Source organism: Mugil cephalus, chromosome 2 (assembly GCF_022458985.1).
Source record: "Mugil cephalus isolate CIBA_MC_2020 chromosome 2, CIBA_Mcephalus_1.1, whole genome shotgun sequence".
Lineage (NCBI taxonomy): Eukaryota > Metazoa > Chordata > Actinopteri > Mugiliformes > Mugilidae > Mugil > Mugil cephalus.
In genome coordinates this window covers 25,170,148-25,187,551 of record NC_061771.1, presented here as the reverse complement: position 1 = coordinate 25,187,551, position 17,404 = coordinate 25,170,148, and the positions used below count along the sequence as shown (strand labels likewise).

The following is a 17,404-nucleotide window of genomic DNA, read 5'->3' as shown; positions in this document are numbered from 1 at the left end:
CTGTGCCACTAGATGTCAGTGTGTCCTTATTCACAAACTGCAGAATACAGTCAATGATGCTTTTATCTGTTAGATTTACTCTGTACATGATTTTTTTTTTTTTTTTTTTTTTTTAAATCACACCCATAGTCGGTAACATAACACATTTTTTTATATGTCATTTACTTTACCCCTGGCAATATGTTAAACTGAATAACATTAGCTATAGTCACAGATAGCAAAAATAAGCTTGAAACAGCATGGTGTGCGACATATGTGTCTCCTGTTTCAAAGTTATTATAGCACATTTACACCTGTTGAAAAAGAAATGGAGTCACGTGGTATGTCTTAATGAGAAAGCACCATAACTGTGAGACTCAAAGTCTAAGTTAAGTCATATTAAGAGGTAGGTCACAATTATGACATAATAAGACATAATAACGAGATATACAATAATAGCTGAGATATAAAGTCATACATTTCAGTTATTAGATATGAGATTTGAAGTGAATTATGTGATCAAAAGTCATGATTATGAGATAGAGCATCATAATTATAGTGGATCATAATTAGAATGTATTATATAATATATATAATTATGACATTTAGTTTGACAGTTATCAGATATTTAATAATTTATGAGATGCATCATAATTACGATATATTAAATGGTAGTCATAATTATTAGATGATATATATCGGGTTGTAATTATGAGATTTCAATAATTATCATGATATATTAAATAATAATTATGATGTAGTACGTCGTAATTATGGTTCGAGGTCGCAATTGCCACATGACACGTAGTAAATAATAATTAATGATGTAGTAAGTTGTACATTTTTGATTCTATGAACCAGTGAGTCATAATAATAAGATAATAACATATGAGAGAAGTCATGAATTACTTCTCTCATATCTCATCTTTGTCTTTATTATGATTTATTATGTGACTCTTCTCGCCTTTCTCTTCCACAGCTGTGAGTCCTCTCTGCCGGGATAAAGCGTGTCTGTGGTATTTTCCTATTATCATTATTTAGTGGACTCATCCTTTAGAGGCGACACACGCCTGCTAGACAGCACTGAGGGCGGTAACCCGATGACGACGACACCGGGATGTGTGACACTGCGGAAGAGCTATTCCTGTATCCTTAGGTCCTCCGTCCTTAGCCTTTCTTCAGAGCAACACGCAGGGACTCGGGGGGAAGCTCCTGTTATTGAGGCGGCAGGAGGACCGAGGAGATCCCACCGCCGAGATGGCTCAGGCCAACATCTCGGTGACTGAGAGCCAGTTCAGCTGCCCCGTCTGCTTGGACCTCCTGAAGGACCCGGTGTCCATCCCGTGCGGACACACCTACTGCATGAGGTGCATCAACAAGTACTGGGACCAGGCTGAGTCGGGCCAGTTCAGCTGCCCCCAGTGCCGGGAGAGGTTCAGCCCTCGGCCGGTGCTGCGGAGGAACACGGTGCTCGCCGAGGTCGTCGATAAACTCAAGCTGAGCGAGGTGGTCGTGGCGCCGGAGCGCTACCAGGGGGGAATCGGGGAGGTGCCGTGCGACTTCTGCCCGGCGGAGAGCAAGCTGCGGGCGCACAAGTCGTGCCTGGTGTGCCTGGCGTCCTTCTGCGAGCTCCACGTCCTGCCCCACCGGGAGGTCGGCACCCTGCGGCGGCACAAGCTGGTGGCCGCGGTGGAGTGTCTGGCGGAGCGGCTGTGCGCCCAGCACCGGCTGGGTCTGAGCGAGTCCGAGGCGGAGGCCGCGGTCGAGTGGTGCGGGGACTGCCCGCTGTGCGAGGCTGACCAGGAGGAGGTGAACAGCACGGACGCTCAGAGAACCAGGAGACAGGTAGTCCGCCGTGAGACCTAGGTTTAATGTTAGGTTTAATGTCAGGGAGGCATGGAGAGGGGTTCCCCCAAAACAATTTAATCCACCAATCAGAGAAAGTTCTTATTTAGAGACAGTTTTGCACATTTAAAAAGTGGGAGAATGTGTCAGATTTTAGATTTTCATGAGGTGTTTGGAGGTTCCTGCAGCAAACACGGTTGGAGGGAGAGCGATTGCACCCTGGCCAGGCCACGACCAGAAGACACAGAGTGCTGTCCCACACTAATAGTGAACACACTGAGTAATGCATCTCCTCCTCCTCCTCCTCCTCCTGCAGAGACAAGTGGCTGTGTTACAGCAGGAGTTGTGTCTCGTGTCATACTTTTGTGTTGAATCAAAGAGTCCGGCTTTATTTAGCCATGAACGCACCCTCTTGCGAGGAGTTTAACTCTGGGTACACGTCCCTCTCTCTACACGTGGTATAAATAGGAGGAAAAGATAAGAAAAGTGCAACCATGTTGATATATCTATATATATTTAGAACGTGAGTCTTATGTGCAGGATAAAGCACTTGTGTCAAACTGAGCCGGATATATGTTTAGTGAAAATGCATTCTGCAAGCTTTTGTAAAGGTTGTGGTATTTACGATTTGCATTTAACAGTTTTTGACAACTGTTAAATTCAACCCAGTTCAGCAGCAGCCCACAAACTGCATCCTCTAAAGTGATCATTGAGTTGAATTTTCCACCTTTCTCATTCTATTTAAACATGAAATGAACATTGCAATGGTCACGATGGGGGATTTCGTTCTGGACTGTTACGGTAGAATTAATTCGTTGTCACTAGTGTACTGAATGAACTTGTCTAGTGAGTGTACACACGTGGGGTTGCACATTTTGCACAATATGCCTACATTTGTGACCAGTTTCTGTGCACTTGCGAGTTAAAAGAGTCTAAAAAGATCAGTGCAACTAAATTGTATTGCAAGTATGACTGTGCTGGTGTGTTATAGAAGTAAGTGATCTATTGTCACACTGTTACATGTTGAGCACAGTGGTCGTTTGACCAATTTCACACCAAATTTCCAAATATTTTACGTGTATATCTACAAAAAAATCTAGTGTCCATTGCACAGCAAGTCAGCATTGATTCAGTTCTCGTCTGAGTCGTCCGTCTCTCTGTCTGCTTGTTGTGTCAGCTCCAGCTCCAGGTGTCTCAGCGTGCGGTCCAGGGAAAGATACAGGCCGGGGAAAGAGAGCTGGAGGAGTTTCGGCAAGCCCTGGAATCCGTCAAGGTGACTTCTCTTCTTTTTCTTCTTCTTCTTTTTCTTCTTGTTCGCTAATCCGGTGTTTGTCTGAATACAGTATGTCTTCGTGGACCTGGAGCTTCCAAGAACTAACTAATTATTTACACAATACAAAGCAACAGGTCCCATCTGCCCAGTCAGTGGTACCGAGAAATCCACCAGTGCACCTGCAATTTACCTGGAATAGACTTGAGTGTTGTCCAGAAGTCTCGCTCTAAAGTAGCGCTGCTAATTAACGCTATTGCATTAACAACAGTGTTGGCTTGTGCTGCTAATTAAAGGAGCTCTATGATATAAAAGATAAACTTCACTTGTATATGCAATGTACCTCAAAGGGTTGGATAGAGTGGAGGCTGGTTAATGACCTGGTGTAGTGACAGGAGTGCATACTATTCATATATATACATATATACAGAGGTCTGTCCACTGATCATTGTTTTTGACATTGTTGTGGATTAGTTCAGACGAGAGGACACCAAAGCAAGCATCCATTTCCTCGTCTCTGATGACCTTTAGCCCGCTGTGCCAGAGTCCACTTGAAATCCTTACGTTTTTAAACTCTGCACCAACAACTTTCTTTTGGTCTGTATTAACTCGAAGTATTTGTTACACATTCAAAGTACAGTATTTTTAAAGGGATTCTGCTGAACAGTTATAGAAACCTATCATTTATGTTATACATCGATCAGGCATAACATTATGACCACCTTCCTAATACTGTGTAGGTCTCCCTTGTGTCTCCAAAAAAGTATGGGGTCTTTGTGTCCTATGGTTTAAGCAGAGGGGCCTTTGTGATTAGCCTTGAATAACCGTTACAGATTCTTGTTTCTTAGAAGTACTCAGAGCATGATGCTGCCACTACCATGCTACGCTGTAGACTTTGGTATTAGCAGGTGACGTGTGGTGCGACATATTGCTGATCGTCTCATCAAATTGGAAAATCTTTTCCCTCATGCTTTCGGAATATTTTAAATTCAGTTCGACAAACTCCCGGTGGCCTCTGCGGATGAGGCTTGTTCCAGTGCATCCCACAGACTCCTCAGTTTGGGATCTAGTGAATTGGGAGTTTTTTTTCATGTTTTTTTTTTTTTGTAATTCCTAAACCATTGATGTATGTCTGCCATCAAGGAGTGTCATTACTATGGGGTGTGGGTGCCTGGTCTGGTTTAAGTGGGTCCTACATGTCCAAGGAACATCCACATGAATGAATGCCAAGTCCAAAAGTGTCCCAGCAGAACACTGAATTGTCATAAGATGCTCAATGTCAATTACTTCTCCTGTCCGTGGTTTTAATGTTATGGCTGATCAGTGTAGAAGGACCTAACTGGATACAGGACTAACACTGACTCTTCCTATGTCCACTATCCTCTTTCTGAGTCTATTTCTACCTCTTACTTCTGTGCGTGACTTTGAAAGATGCCAAAAGACACAAACTGAAGTTGTGTCTTAACCTGTATTATATCATTTTATATAAGTGTTATTTAGTAGTTAAGTAGACAGCCGCCCGTGCAGCAACACATCTCTCCCTCACGCGCAACTGAAACATCCTGCCTCGCAGGCGTCATCACATCATAATTCAGTGGAAACCTAATTTGTTTCTCTTCAGTCTTCCAGGAAAAGCCTTCCCTCCCCCGAGCATCATCTCCCTCCATGGAGCCTGCAGCTCCTCTTGTAGATCGTTGTATCGCAATCCGAAACTTTGTCATCTTGCCTTCAAGTTGAAAAAACAAAAACAAAAAAACATTTGGCAGCGTATTCTGGGCCTCAACTATTTTGATTACAGTGGATGTAGGTCCTTGAAACAAAATACTAGATGTTATCCGTCAAAATCTCAGCTGACCTCAGTCCATCCACTTGTTTAAAGGCAGTTACTGATTCTAACGCAGTTGTGTGCATACTTACACACAGTGCATGGCTTGGGTGACATCAAAATAGACGTGTTTTAAGTGAAAATTTAAATAACTTCATGTAACGCGCAGCAGTTCCTGTAGAAAAAAGGGAGGATGTTTGTGCGGGTGAGGGTGAGGAAGCACGGCCAGGGTTCATTTGAAAGCCGTGCCGTGAGAGATTGACCATTTCTTTTGAAAGGGACAGTTTTCCAGACCATTAACTTCTCCACTGTCCTCTGCCGTTTCAGGTGTCAGCGTCGACTGTTCTGGAGGATAGTGAAGCTCTGTTTGCCGACATGTCACTTCGCCTGGAGAAAACCAAGGCGGAGGTAAGAGCAGGAGTACGAGCTGGAATTTTACCAAATGTTGGTACTAGCAGGTCCGAGGAGGTTAATGCAGCGTTAATGAATGAATCATTCTGACGTCTTAGTTTAAACATCCACAGTGGCATTCTGGCAAGGTGTAAGTTATGAAAAAAATTAAAAATAAATGAATTTGTGTCGCAGGTCCGAGCGCGGCTGGAGGCGAAGGAGCGGGCGGTGGTGGGGAGAGCCGAGCGAGACAAAGAGCTGCTGGAGAAAGACCTGGAGGAGCTGAGGAGGAGAGACGAGGAGATCAGCCAGCTGCTGCAGTCTGAGGACAACGCCCATTTCTTACAGGTGAGGGAAGTTCTTCAGTTTAAAAGTTAGTTCAGTCAAATTTGAACTGGACGCTTTTCCTCAAATATCCAGATTAACAGCCCCAACCTCAAACCAGAAACGTCTGATTCCATCTGATCAGATATCTGGAGAGTTCAATCAGGTTATTTCTCTTTTTGGTCGGACTGAATCAGTTTTATCTGCTCATGTTTGAAGGGTAAACCTAAACCTCAGGAGATGGAATAGAACAACGGAGGTAGAAAAACTGAATTACGATCTGTGGCTGACGACTCTTTTGTTTGAGACCTTACGGTGCGCTCCGTTGGCCTTGGAGGGCGGAAGTCGCTATATTGCTATAAGGTTAAACTTAATTTAGGTTAAGTTCGAACAGATAACTTGAACCAACTCATGAGGCAGAAATTTATAAAAAAAAATATTAAAAAGTTTTGTTTAATTAAAATGTAAAAATGTAAAACAAATTCCACTATTAATCACAGTTTGCTACGATGCTGATTCACACTGTTTTGCCAGGCTATTGTTTTTAGTCACTGTTAGCGTGTTACGGTCTTAGCAGTTCCTATATAACACATGAAAACACTGTAACCGCATTTCAACGTATGTATGTTGAAAAATACTGTCTGTACGACAAATGCAACGAAAATTAATCAGAAATGCTAATGAGCGGAATATTACAGAAGCTTCAAATTACTGTTTACGCATGGGGCGGCCATCTTGGATTCTCAGACTTTCTGAGTAGAAAATCCAACTGTGGGGGGGGTGCTCTGGTCTATTTCAGGGCTAACGCTGAGACACAGACAACTATTTACACCCGCGCCTACGGCCAGTTTACAATCACCAGTTAACCTAAACAAACAAATCCAGTGCGAATCCACATCTCTGTGATATTACTGTATGTTCTTATATATATGTATATATATATATATATAAATATATATATACATATATATATATATTTATTTTAAATTAAGGTATATATATATTTATTTATTTATTTTAAATTAAGGTCTAATGAATGGGAAGTCAACCATTAATGTGATCATCACATTGGTGAATGTGGAGCTGATTTAAATACAGACAGGTAGCTCATAAATTCAATTTATTTGCACATTTGGATTTATGTATCAAAAAAAAAAAACCTTAATCTGTCAGAAAGTGTAGAGGTACACTGATCAGCCACAACATTATGACCACAGACAGTAAGCAAATAATATCAACCAATTCGATGTTCTGCTGGGAAACGTTTGGACCTTCATTCATTCATGTGGATGTTACTTAGACATGTAGCACCCACCTAGACCAGACCAGGCACCCCAGTTCCAACCAGGTCGCAGCCTGACACAAGCACACACACAAAAATGGTTTAGAATCAACTAAAGAAAAAAACATGAAGAATAGTGTGAGGTGTTGAGCCAGCCTCCAAATTCACTAGATCCCAAATTTATCAAGTATATGGGAGATGATCCACAGAGGCCCCTCCCCTCAGCCCACAGGACCCAAAGGCCCCCCCACTAACAACATCCTGTTGTAGCAGCTACATCATAACCACATATATCTCATCACATTTTAGATCAGAAGGATTTTAACTGGGTTGAAGAACATAAACATCAGTCTCTCAAAGCTCTGAGCGTAAACGTGATCTCTGTAACTGTGATTTTATTTTATTTTTTTCATATAAAGTCTTTGAAGACTCATGGTAATCAACCAGTGCACACACGCATATTGGGTTGTGATTAATCTGATCTGGTCAGTTACCACTGTAAATGACAAACACAGACAAGAAATCAATGCTTTTCTTCACTGATGAGGCCGCATAGCGAAACGCGCCAGCATCATCTGATATTCATTCATTATGCTTAATGCATTCCGGTGGGGATAGGAACTCACCAGAGTGCGTACTCAGAAAGAAAGCGTCGATTGGCGAAGGATGGAAAGATGAGAGGAGAGGAAAAAAATGAGTCAGTGGAAAAAGAAGCCACCTGCCTCGGTGCTATTTTCAAATTCAATTGTCCAATTAAGCGGGGAGAGAAAGGGGGAAGGATTTGGAGCCGCCTCACCAGTGGGGGTGTTTTTCTCTCTGTCTCGTCTTTATTGGCTCAGGCGGCGCCGCTGCTCTGCGTCCCACTCGCCACTGGTCGGCACCCCAGAGCCCTCGGCCTGCCCACCGAGGCCTTCAGCGGCGCCAGGAGAGCCCTGTGTCACCTCCGCAGCCGGATGGAGGAGGTCTGCAGGGAGGAGGTTGACAAGATCAGCCGTGCAGGTACTGCCGCCCCCACCACGTGACTGGACGGTGCAGGACCCCTCTAAACATATACAGCAAATACTGATAAATGAGAACAAAATATGACCAAAGTTGAGCTGGATAAAATAGATTTATGTCTCCTCTCTCATACTGCCTGTGTTGGTTCAACGGTATGGTTGTGTTTCTCTTCCAGTTAATGAGAACTACGTGTCCGGTGGAGAGTGTGTAAAAGGTAAGCGTAAGAAACCCGATACGCAATCCTTTGTGGCCGACAGGTCTGAGGTGACCCATTTTTACCAGGCTGCAGGTTTTGACATGACATTTAACACTGCGAGGGACAGTGGACGCGTTCATTATTGATGCCGAAGCGAACGGGTGCGACGTGTGACACAGCGGGCCCTGGCTCTTCTCCAGTTCGGCCCCTGTTACTGAACTCTGTTCGCTTTGGTTTAATTGGATCCAATCAAATTCAGTGGCATTTAAATCGGTTGATGGAGGCGACCGCTTCAGCCACAGCCAGAGGAGATCATTTGGAGAAGTGTTAGCGATGCGTCATTAAACTACATGTGTTCCCAAATTTTCACAGTTGGCTGCTTTAGAGATGTTCGGCCTCGGCTTTGGCCCATACTGAAATATCCATGTAGAATAGATCCAAATAACCTTGGTGGTCTTTAAACATCTCATTTGCTCTTGGTTTGGACCATCAAGAAATGTACAGTGGGGGAAATAAGTATTTGATCCCCTGCTGAATTTGTAAGTTTGCCCACTTCCATAGAAATGATCAGACTCTGGTTTTTATGGTTGTTTACTGGTTATGGGTATAGACAGAATATCAATCGAAAATGCATAAAAAACACACAATCTAAAAGTTATAAATTGTTATGTATTTTATTAAGGGAAATAAGTATTTGATCCCCAACAATTCACTTAGAATTCAGGCTCCTACAGATTGGCTGGTGCGCATGTGGCACACAGCTGTGCTCAGTCAACTAATTACCAATACTCCTGATCTTAACTCGTCATGTATATAAAGCACACCTGCTCTAAGAATCGGTTTCTTACATTCCAACTTCTACAGCACCATGGGCAAGACCAAAGAGCTGTCAAAAGATGTCAGGGACAAGATTGTAGACCTGCACAAGGCTGGTATAGGTTACAAAACCATCAGCAAAAGGCTTGGTGAGAAGGTGACAACTATTGGTGCCATTATTCGCAAGTGGAAGACCCATAAAAGGACCATCAACTGTCCTCGGTCTGGAGCTCCCCGCAAAATCTCGCCTCATGGAGCGAGGATGATGATGAGAAAGGTGAGGGAGCAGCCTAAAACAACACGGCAGGAGCTTGTTAATGATCTGGAAGCAGTTGGGACCTCCGTCACCAAGAAAACAGTTGGCAACACACTGCGCCGTTATGGATTGAACTCTTGCAGTGCCCGCAAGGTCCCCCTGCTCAAGAAGGCACATGTACAGGCCCGCCTTAAGTTTGCCAGTGAACATCTAAATGACTCAGAGAACGCTTGGGAGAAAGTGCTGTGGTCTGACGAAACCAAAGTTGAGCTATTTGGCATTAACTCGACCCGCCGTGTTTGGAGGATGAAAAAATGTGAGTATGACCCAAAGAACACCATACCCACGGTTAAGCATGGAGGTGGAAACATCATGTTTTGGGGCTGTTTTTCAGCAAAGGGTACAGGGCAACTTCACCGCATTATGGGGCCAATGAATGCAGCCATGTACTGTAACATCTTGGACAAAAACCTTCTTTCCTCAGCAAGAACACTGAAGATGCCTCGTGGGTGGGTTTTCCAACATGACAATGACCCAAAACATACTGCCAGGACAACAAAGGAGTGGCTCAAGAAGAAGCATATTAAGGTCATGGAGTGGCCTAGTCAGTCTCCAGACCTTAACCCGATCGAAAACCTGTGGAGGGAGCTGAAGCTCCAACTTTCCAAGAGGCAGCCAAGAAACTTGAAGGATTTAGAGACTGTCTGTAAAGATGAATGGGCCAAAATCCCTCCTGCGCTGTGTGCAAACCTGGTGACCAACTACAAGAGACATCTCATCGCTGTGCTTGCCAACAAAGGTTTCTCTACAAAGTACTGACTTGTGTTGTGCTTGGGGATCAAATACTTATTTCCCTTAATAAAATACATAACAATTTATAACTTTTAGATTGTGTGTTTTTTATGCATTTTCGACTGATATTCTGTCTATACCCATAACCAGTAAACAACCATAAAAACCAGAGTCTGATCATTTCTATGGAAGTGGGCAAACTTACAAATTCAGCAGGGGATCAAATACTTATTTCCCCCACTGTAGGTACCACAGGGCTGAGTACTTTGGTATTGAAAGTATTCCACTTTTTTGTGAAAGAAATTTTCGAAAAACTGATATTATTTAATGGTATTTCCACAATGATTTTAGCACTATTTTTTTTTAATCTTGGTTTTGTTTTTGTCCAGTTCTTCTTTGTTTGTCGTCACACTTTTTACCTCCAGTAAGTCTCCAGGCCTCTCACAGTAGCAGCTTCTGTTACGTTTTAAATCACGCACGATTTGTCGTGTAAAACCAATCTGCTCTGTCCGATATAAATCGATGGCAGATCTTTCAAATCCTGATCAATCTGAGCTATAAAATAGATTTTAAACCCAGCCCTTGTGTTACAGAAATTTCCTCATAATGAATTCTAATAACTTTGCCTAATTTCCCAATTCTCACAAAACACACAACATTTCCATCATTCTATGAGTTGTACTTTGATTTTGGTGTGTTTTAGCTCGTGTTAGTATGCTAGCAAATGTTTCACCTGACAAACATCAACATTTTTACCATTGTCACGTGAGCATGTTCACTTGCCTGAAGTACGTCTGAACCTAACAGAGCTGCTAGCTCGTAGACATATCCACCTTTTAGCCCTAGCTTTGTGACAAGTGTGTTTTTTATTTGCGCAGTGTGTGGACTAAATGCCAACCGGAAACCCTTTACAGCAATGTCTATAACCGAAAACATCCCACATCGCTCGGTGTTCCTTGCATTGTTGTGAAATGACTGACATTGTTCTTGTAAAATATATATCAAACACCATTCGTGTCTGTTGCATTGGGGAGGTGGCCGAAATCACGATGTGGACAACTCCAAACCTCAGCACATGCAACCAACACTATCTGCAGGGCAGCGTACCACTAGGGGTAAGTGGAAATCAGGATGTGTTGGCCTTTCTTGGTGAACTTACACTTTAACTTACACATTTAAGCTTCTGTTGCGTGATAGAAAACCCAAAGTAAAATGTAGCAAATCAGGGAATATTAGCATAAAACCGTTATGTTCACTATAATCACACTCAAACAGCTAATAAGGGCTCATGTTACTAGCCATGTTTCACACAAGTGTCAAAAAACAACTAGTCTGGAGGAAATAATGTGTCGTGTGATGGTAGTAATACGCTGATCCGTCACAGCATTATGACCATTAAATATGAACATTACAACCACTGACAGGAGAAGTAAATAACATTGACCGTCTTGTGACAGTTCAGTGGTCTGCTGGGAAACGTCTGGACCTGTCATTCATTCATGAGGATGTTACTTAGACATGTACCACCCACGTAGACCAGACCAGGCACCCCCACCCCATAGCCATGACACACAGAGGCCCCTCCCCTCAACCCTAAGGACAAAACTAACAACATCCGCGGACACCCTCAGAGGGTCCATGTCCATTCTCTGATGAGTCGCAACAATTTTTTGAGGCACAAAGGAGATTTAGACAATATTAGGAAGATGGTCATAATGTTATGCCTGATCGATGTATATGATACCTTTTACGCTAATCCAATAAAAAACATCTTGAAGTAGAAACCAAACCAGTCACCTGGTAGCAGCCACGTTTCATGTCGTCCCGAGACAAAAACAAATGGCAACATGACAGTAACTAATCATTCATCAGGGTCAACTCTTTTGAAAAAGCGAAACACCAATTTAGCCGTGTTTCTTAATTGAAGAATAGACTGAAGACCTGCGATGTGTATATAGTGCTTAATGGGTTGGTTTGAGAGGGATTACATATAGTATAAATGCAGCTGACACCACACTTGGGCCCTTGTAGTTTTAACAAATCTGAGCTAGCCTCAATCCCCCTTCCCTTTCTTTGCGCTACACTAAGTTAAGCTAGGCTAAGATAAGCTAAGTTGCTTATGTGCGTCACAATACCTGTAAACATGGCTGGTGTGGCCTTGTATTAACATCTACTACATTCTCTTCTCTTGATGGCTTGCCTCTTGTTGGATAGCTGACCCTGCAATATCTTGACCACCCTTCAATAGATTTTCTTGAAGTTGTTGTGGCCTGAGTACAACCTTACATGTATTGACTTTACTATTAACACCTTGTCTGTGAAGGTTCTCAGTCATCCACGTCATGGTAATCCAAAAGGCGGTGAATGAATGAAGGCAATTGGATGCTGGACATTATGAACTTGTTAATAAGTTGTTAAGTAACTGGGTTGAAAACTTTCACCACCACCACTGCATGGGACAGCGATGGTCCGCCATGGGGGGAGGGCCAACAGCATGCCAACGCGGAAACTTTAAAACTAACCCGGGTTACTATGGTGCATGTTGCCTCCCTTTATCTTTCTTTTCACAACCCTGTTTCCTTACAATGTGAAACAATACATTCTTTTAGACTTACTAATTTTTCCTGGCTCTTTGGGACAACCGGTTCCAATCAAATGTGTTTGACTTTACAAGCTTTTGAATTCCTTAATTAGTTTTTCTTTTTATCTGTGTTTCAGCTCCTTCCCAATGTAACATCCATACAGTACATGCACTGTTTATTTTCTTTGCTCTTTTCACTGCCTTTCACTTCATCCGTCCATGTCCATGTCCATTGTCTGCAATATCTCAGGATTACTTTAGATCGGAACAAAAGTTGCAGAAATAGTCTCTAACCGAAGGCATTTCTTCAAGGATCGTACTCACATGAGTCATCCATCATCAGTCTTATTCAGTGGGTGTTGCAGGAGGATGGAGCCTATCCCAGGTAGCATTGGGCTAAAGAGGCAACAGTTCACATTTATGGCCAACTTGGAATAACCAATTACCTTGACACGCATGGAGACGTGTAGTGTGTACTGATATCATACAGAATAGGTCCATACAGTGAGAGCTTTTGCCATAAATACACTTAATCCCTAGTATTAAATCCCTATAAATGTCTTCGTCATTTATGAGTTTAAATGATACGAATGTGAATTGCAGTTTGACAAGTCCAGCCTTCTCCCTCGTTTTACAGCAGTGCCAGTGTCGTTCCCTCTGTCCTCTTTGTCGCTGCAGCCGACGGATCAAAGGATGAGGTCAGCCTTCCTCAGGTGTAAGTAATCTTTATTTACACCGATCAGCCACAACATTAAAACCAGTGGCAGGAGAAGTGAATAACACTGACCATGGCCTTCGGACAAGGCAAACTTTTGGACCGGACCCGATATTCATTCATGTGGATGTTACTTAGACATGTAGCACCCACCTAGACCAGACCAGACACCCCGATCCCATACTCAATGACACTCCTTGATGGCAGCAGCCATCCCCCGTACGTTGCAGGAACAACCCAGACAACTTCACTCCTCATCGTTCACTCGTTAATTGTAACTGTCCAGCTTGTCATTCCTCGGCATGCTATGTCTCGTCGTCCTCTCTTCATCAGTTCACCAGATAATTAGAGTCTTGCTGAGGAAATCTGAGCCCGAGTCAGATCCTCATTAAAGATTAATGATGACAATCATACTGTATTTATGACACTCCGTCATTAAAACCGGTGCTTTTCGATCAGACGCAAACAAGCCGGCTGACAGGATGACATTGAAACTGCACCTTGTTAGATGTTAATTATTTATTTAGCCAGACAAGGATTAAGGCTGTTTAAAGTGTGTCATTTCGCTCCTCTGTGCCAAAATGTAGATCTGTGAGGCTATACGTTGTGGTTATTTCAGTTAAAACCTAACATCAAAAAAGCTAATAGGCTCACAGAGTGAATGCTAACATGTTGACATGCACCGATCAGTTGCAAAATTAAAACCACTGACAGGAGAAATAAATAACATTGACCATCTTATGACAATTCAATGTTCTGTTGGGAAACTTTTGGACCTGGCATTGGTGTGGATGCTACTTAGACCTTTACTTAGAAATGGGTGATCTTCTTGTCCAACTCCTTCAGTCTCTTGCAGATTTTTTGAGGATATGTAAAAGTCTTAACTGCTCTCACTTTCCTTCACTCCAGTTTCATGTGGTCTGTCCCTGGACCCCGACACGGCTCATCCCACTCTGTGTCTGCTCGAGGGGCCTCAGGGTGCACACTGTGGCGAGGAGCCGCAGTCCTACCCCCCTCACCCCCAGCGCTTCGATTCAGTGGCGCAAGTCCTGTGCAAGGAGGGTCAGTTTGCCGGCGCCAGCTACTGGGAGGTGGAGTGGAGGGGCGGAGGATGGGTCGACATCGGCGTCACCTACCGAGGCATCGGGCGCAAAGGGGGCGGAAAGCCCTGCCTGCTGGGGCGCAATGAGAACTCCTGGCGGCTGAGGTGCACACATGCGGGATATGCCGCTTGGCACGATAACCGCAAGACCACGGTGGCTGCACCGCCCTGCCCCAGGATCGGTGTCTTCCTGGAGCGCCAGAAGGGCGCCTTATCCTTCTACAGCGTGTCGGACACGGTGGTGCTCCTGCACACTTTTCAATGCCAGTTCTCTCAGCCGCTGTACCCGGCCTTCCGTCTGGACCTGGACTCCACCCTGCTCATCTGTCCCCACGAGGGAGGCGGTGGAAATCCAAGCTAACTGTTCCCTCCTCCTTCCTACTCCACCTGCAGGAAAGGGCTATTAAGTCTGCTGATGGGTATGAACACTAACAATATGACTGAAGAGGTTTGTGGTGCACAGACAGCAACATCAGGAAGAAACCTCACAGTCGGGAATTGACCACTTATTTTTTTTTTTTTTTTTACCAATATGCTTTTGGCTCACTGTCAGTCTGGGCTGTACAGAGCACACTAGCACTCCAGAGTGTGATCAACATCCAACGTGCAAAATTTTATTTTCTTCTTCAACTGCAACAAAAGTCTCATTCCATCAAGATTTTGAGTGAGAGTCCAGCTCCAAGTACAGAGTATCATGTACACTGTACACTCTAAAGAAGCCCACCCCTTGGGCAAATTAGCTAAATTGGGCTACAAATAAAATAAGCTTGACTTGAATTGAAAAACAAATTAATGAATATTATTTCCCGCATAATTCCTGTCTGTCTAAATCAACAACACCATGATACTAATCAGTATTTCCATTTGTGTTTTACGTTGTTTTCTTTGTGCTAAAATTTGGACATGACAGACCTGACACTCTTTTGTAACAAACCTGTAAAAGTGACCTCAACTTCAGATATAGATGAATGAAATGCCATAATGTAGCTTCGTAGCGTGTGTTTTATTTTATTTTTTTATGTCTTGTTACGTCTTTCGTGGGTTTTGGGATTGTTTGATATCAACGTCTTTAGTGTGGGATGGTTTTATGGTTAATCTTGAAAGTTAAATGTCATCAGAAATGTTCTTATGTAATTTTTGAGGGTAAAGATGAAGAAGAAGAAGCTACTATACTTGTCACTGCTTGACCTGTCTTCTAGTCCAATACTAATTTGTTTTAAGGATTCACTGAGTCAAGACAAATGATAAGTATACTTATTACACTTGTAAGACCATACACCATACGACTGAAACTGGTACACTTGTACCAGTAGCTCAGCTTAGCTTATGTTAGCAAAGTATAACCTAGCTTAACCAAGTGTGTGACAACAGAAACTAGTGTTGATTTTAAAGTACCGGGTTGTTTCCCGTCTCTTTGCTAAGCTAAGCTAACTGGCTGCTGGCTGTAGCTTCGTATTCACGGCCTTTCTGTTCGTTTAGTATGTAATTCCTAAAATGTTTGAAGAGATCTGTTGCTGTATGCTAGTGCTGTTCAGGCAGGCCACCTAAGCGGAGACAGAAATATGGATGTAGATAGCACACTAAAGAATGCTTTAGTCAAGACAAATAATAAGTATGTCTGCTATACTTTGAGAACCAGAAACTTCGCTTAGCTCAACTTAGCTTATCTTAGCATAGCTTAATTGAATGTGGTTTCAACAAAAACTAGTGTTGATTAGGAATCTTTAAAGAACACGGTTTGCTGTTTTCCAGTCCCTATGCTAAGCTAAGCTAAGGTAGCCGGCTGCTGGCTGTAGCTACCGTGTTTCTACTGTACTACCAAACCACTAATTTAGGAATTACATACATTACACAGACACATTGCAGGTTCTCAATTTCAAATATCTAAGGACTAGAATGTTTGAAAAGGTTGTATGCTAATGTTATTAAGAAAATCCACATTAGCCACTTGTAGGCTAGTTAATAATATAAGGATGGTTTATATTAATGGTATCGACGGCATGCGTTTCGTAAAAGGTGCAGTAAATATACAGAAAACATTAAATCCTTGCAACAGTTTCTCTCGTTTACTTCACAAACAGGTTGTTGTACATTTGTCTGTTACTTTAGCCCATATTCAGTCTCTTCTGTCTCTTCACAGTTGAAAGAAATGGATCACAATCTAAACATCTAAGTGCCTAAACATTTTTCAGCCCTGGTTAATTATGTTGTGAGAAGGTAAATGTAAGATGTGCACTGCATGCCTCCATAACCAACTCTTGTCATTATTATCCAGTCATATGTAATCGCATCCAATGCTGTCAATAACAATTGTATTCATTCAGTCAAGGATGGTTTGGAACATAACCCTTTTTGCAGTTTTAAACTCTTGAATCACAGGCTTTTAATTAAGTCTAACATGACAGTTTACTCTTCACTACTCAGTTTTGTGTGTAGCATGGCAAAGATTTAATCGTAACCTTAACTGTAATGCAATTTCCAGGTGTGAGAGTGACCTTGGCTTCCGTCTGAATTGATGCCATACTGTAGCAACTGCCTTTCTTGGATTATAAGTTTTTATTTTATTTATTTTTTTATTGTGCTTTTCCAGAGGACTATGATCACTTGACCGAGCACTGTGCAAGGCAATTTAAACCAAACCTATAAAATGGAAACATATCCACAATTTCAATTCCAAATATCACACAGGAGCATCAAATAATAAATGTGAAGCATTCATTAAAAACATCTTCAAACTATAAATACACAGAGTACACTACTTACACAACTAACATTTTTGTAATGTTTTGGACTTCATTATTTAACAAATTGTAGGACTCTTAACAAGAACTGAATGTATCCGGTGTAGTATGATATAATTTTTGTTTCCCATGAATTTTCTGTGCTTCTGTTATTGTCATGTGACTTTAACATGTGTTGTAATTGAGTGCTGCTTTTATTTACTTTGTTCAAAGTAAGTTGTTTTCGCCTTTACTTGCAATAAAATTACCCACAGAGGTGTGAATGTGCAGCCTGGTGGTATTTTATTCTGT

At 42.5% G+C, this 17,404-nt stretch overlaps 1 protein-coding gene across 2 annotated transcripts; it reads left to right on the top strand.

Annotated features, from left to right (window-relative positions):
• The first annotated feature begins 1,004 nt into the window (after positions 1-1,004).
• Positions 1,005-17,382, top strand: LOC125003988 (E3 ubiquitin/ISG15 ligase TRIM25-like). 2 transcript variants are annotated; one of them, XM_047578280.1, is made up of 9 exons: positions 1,006-1,824; positions 3,002-3,097; positions 5,247-5,327; positions 5,505-5,657; positions 7,755-7,914; positions 8,090-8,128; positions 11,009-11,089; positions 13,193-13,270; positions 14,180-17,382. In XM_047578280.1, exons 1-9 carry the CDS (start codon positions 1,237-1,239, stop codon positions 14,731-14,733), a joined length of 1,830 nt encoding a protein of 609 aa, XP_047434236.1. In that variant the 5' UTR covers positions 1,006-1,236; the 3' UTR covers positions 14,734-17,382. The 2 variants fall into 2 exon arrangements, with proteins under 2 accessions (XP_047434237.1, XP_047434236.1); XM_047578281.1 differs by lacking the exon at positions 11,009-11,089 and having other exon boundaries at positions 1,005-1,824.
• Positions 17,383-17,404: the final 22 nt, after the last annotated feature.

Bases quoted from the DNA above. Each gene is read 5' to 3' on its own strand.
- LOC125003988 (XM_047578280.1), top strand. From the start codon at position 1,237: ATGGCTCAGGCCAACATCTCGGTGACTGAGAGCCAGTTCAGCTGCCCC. The intron at 5,328-5,504 runs GTAAGAGCAGGA...TTTGTGTCGCAG, and splicing joins TGGAGAAAACCAAGGCGGAG to GTCCGAGCGCGGCTGGAGGC. The intron at 8,129-11,008 runs GTAAGCGTAAGA...TGCATTGGGGAG, and splicing joins CGGTGGAGAGTGTGTAAAAG to GTGGCCGAAATCACGATGTG.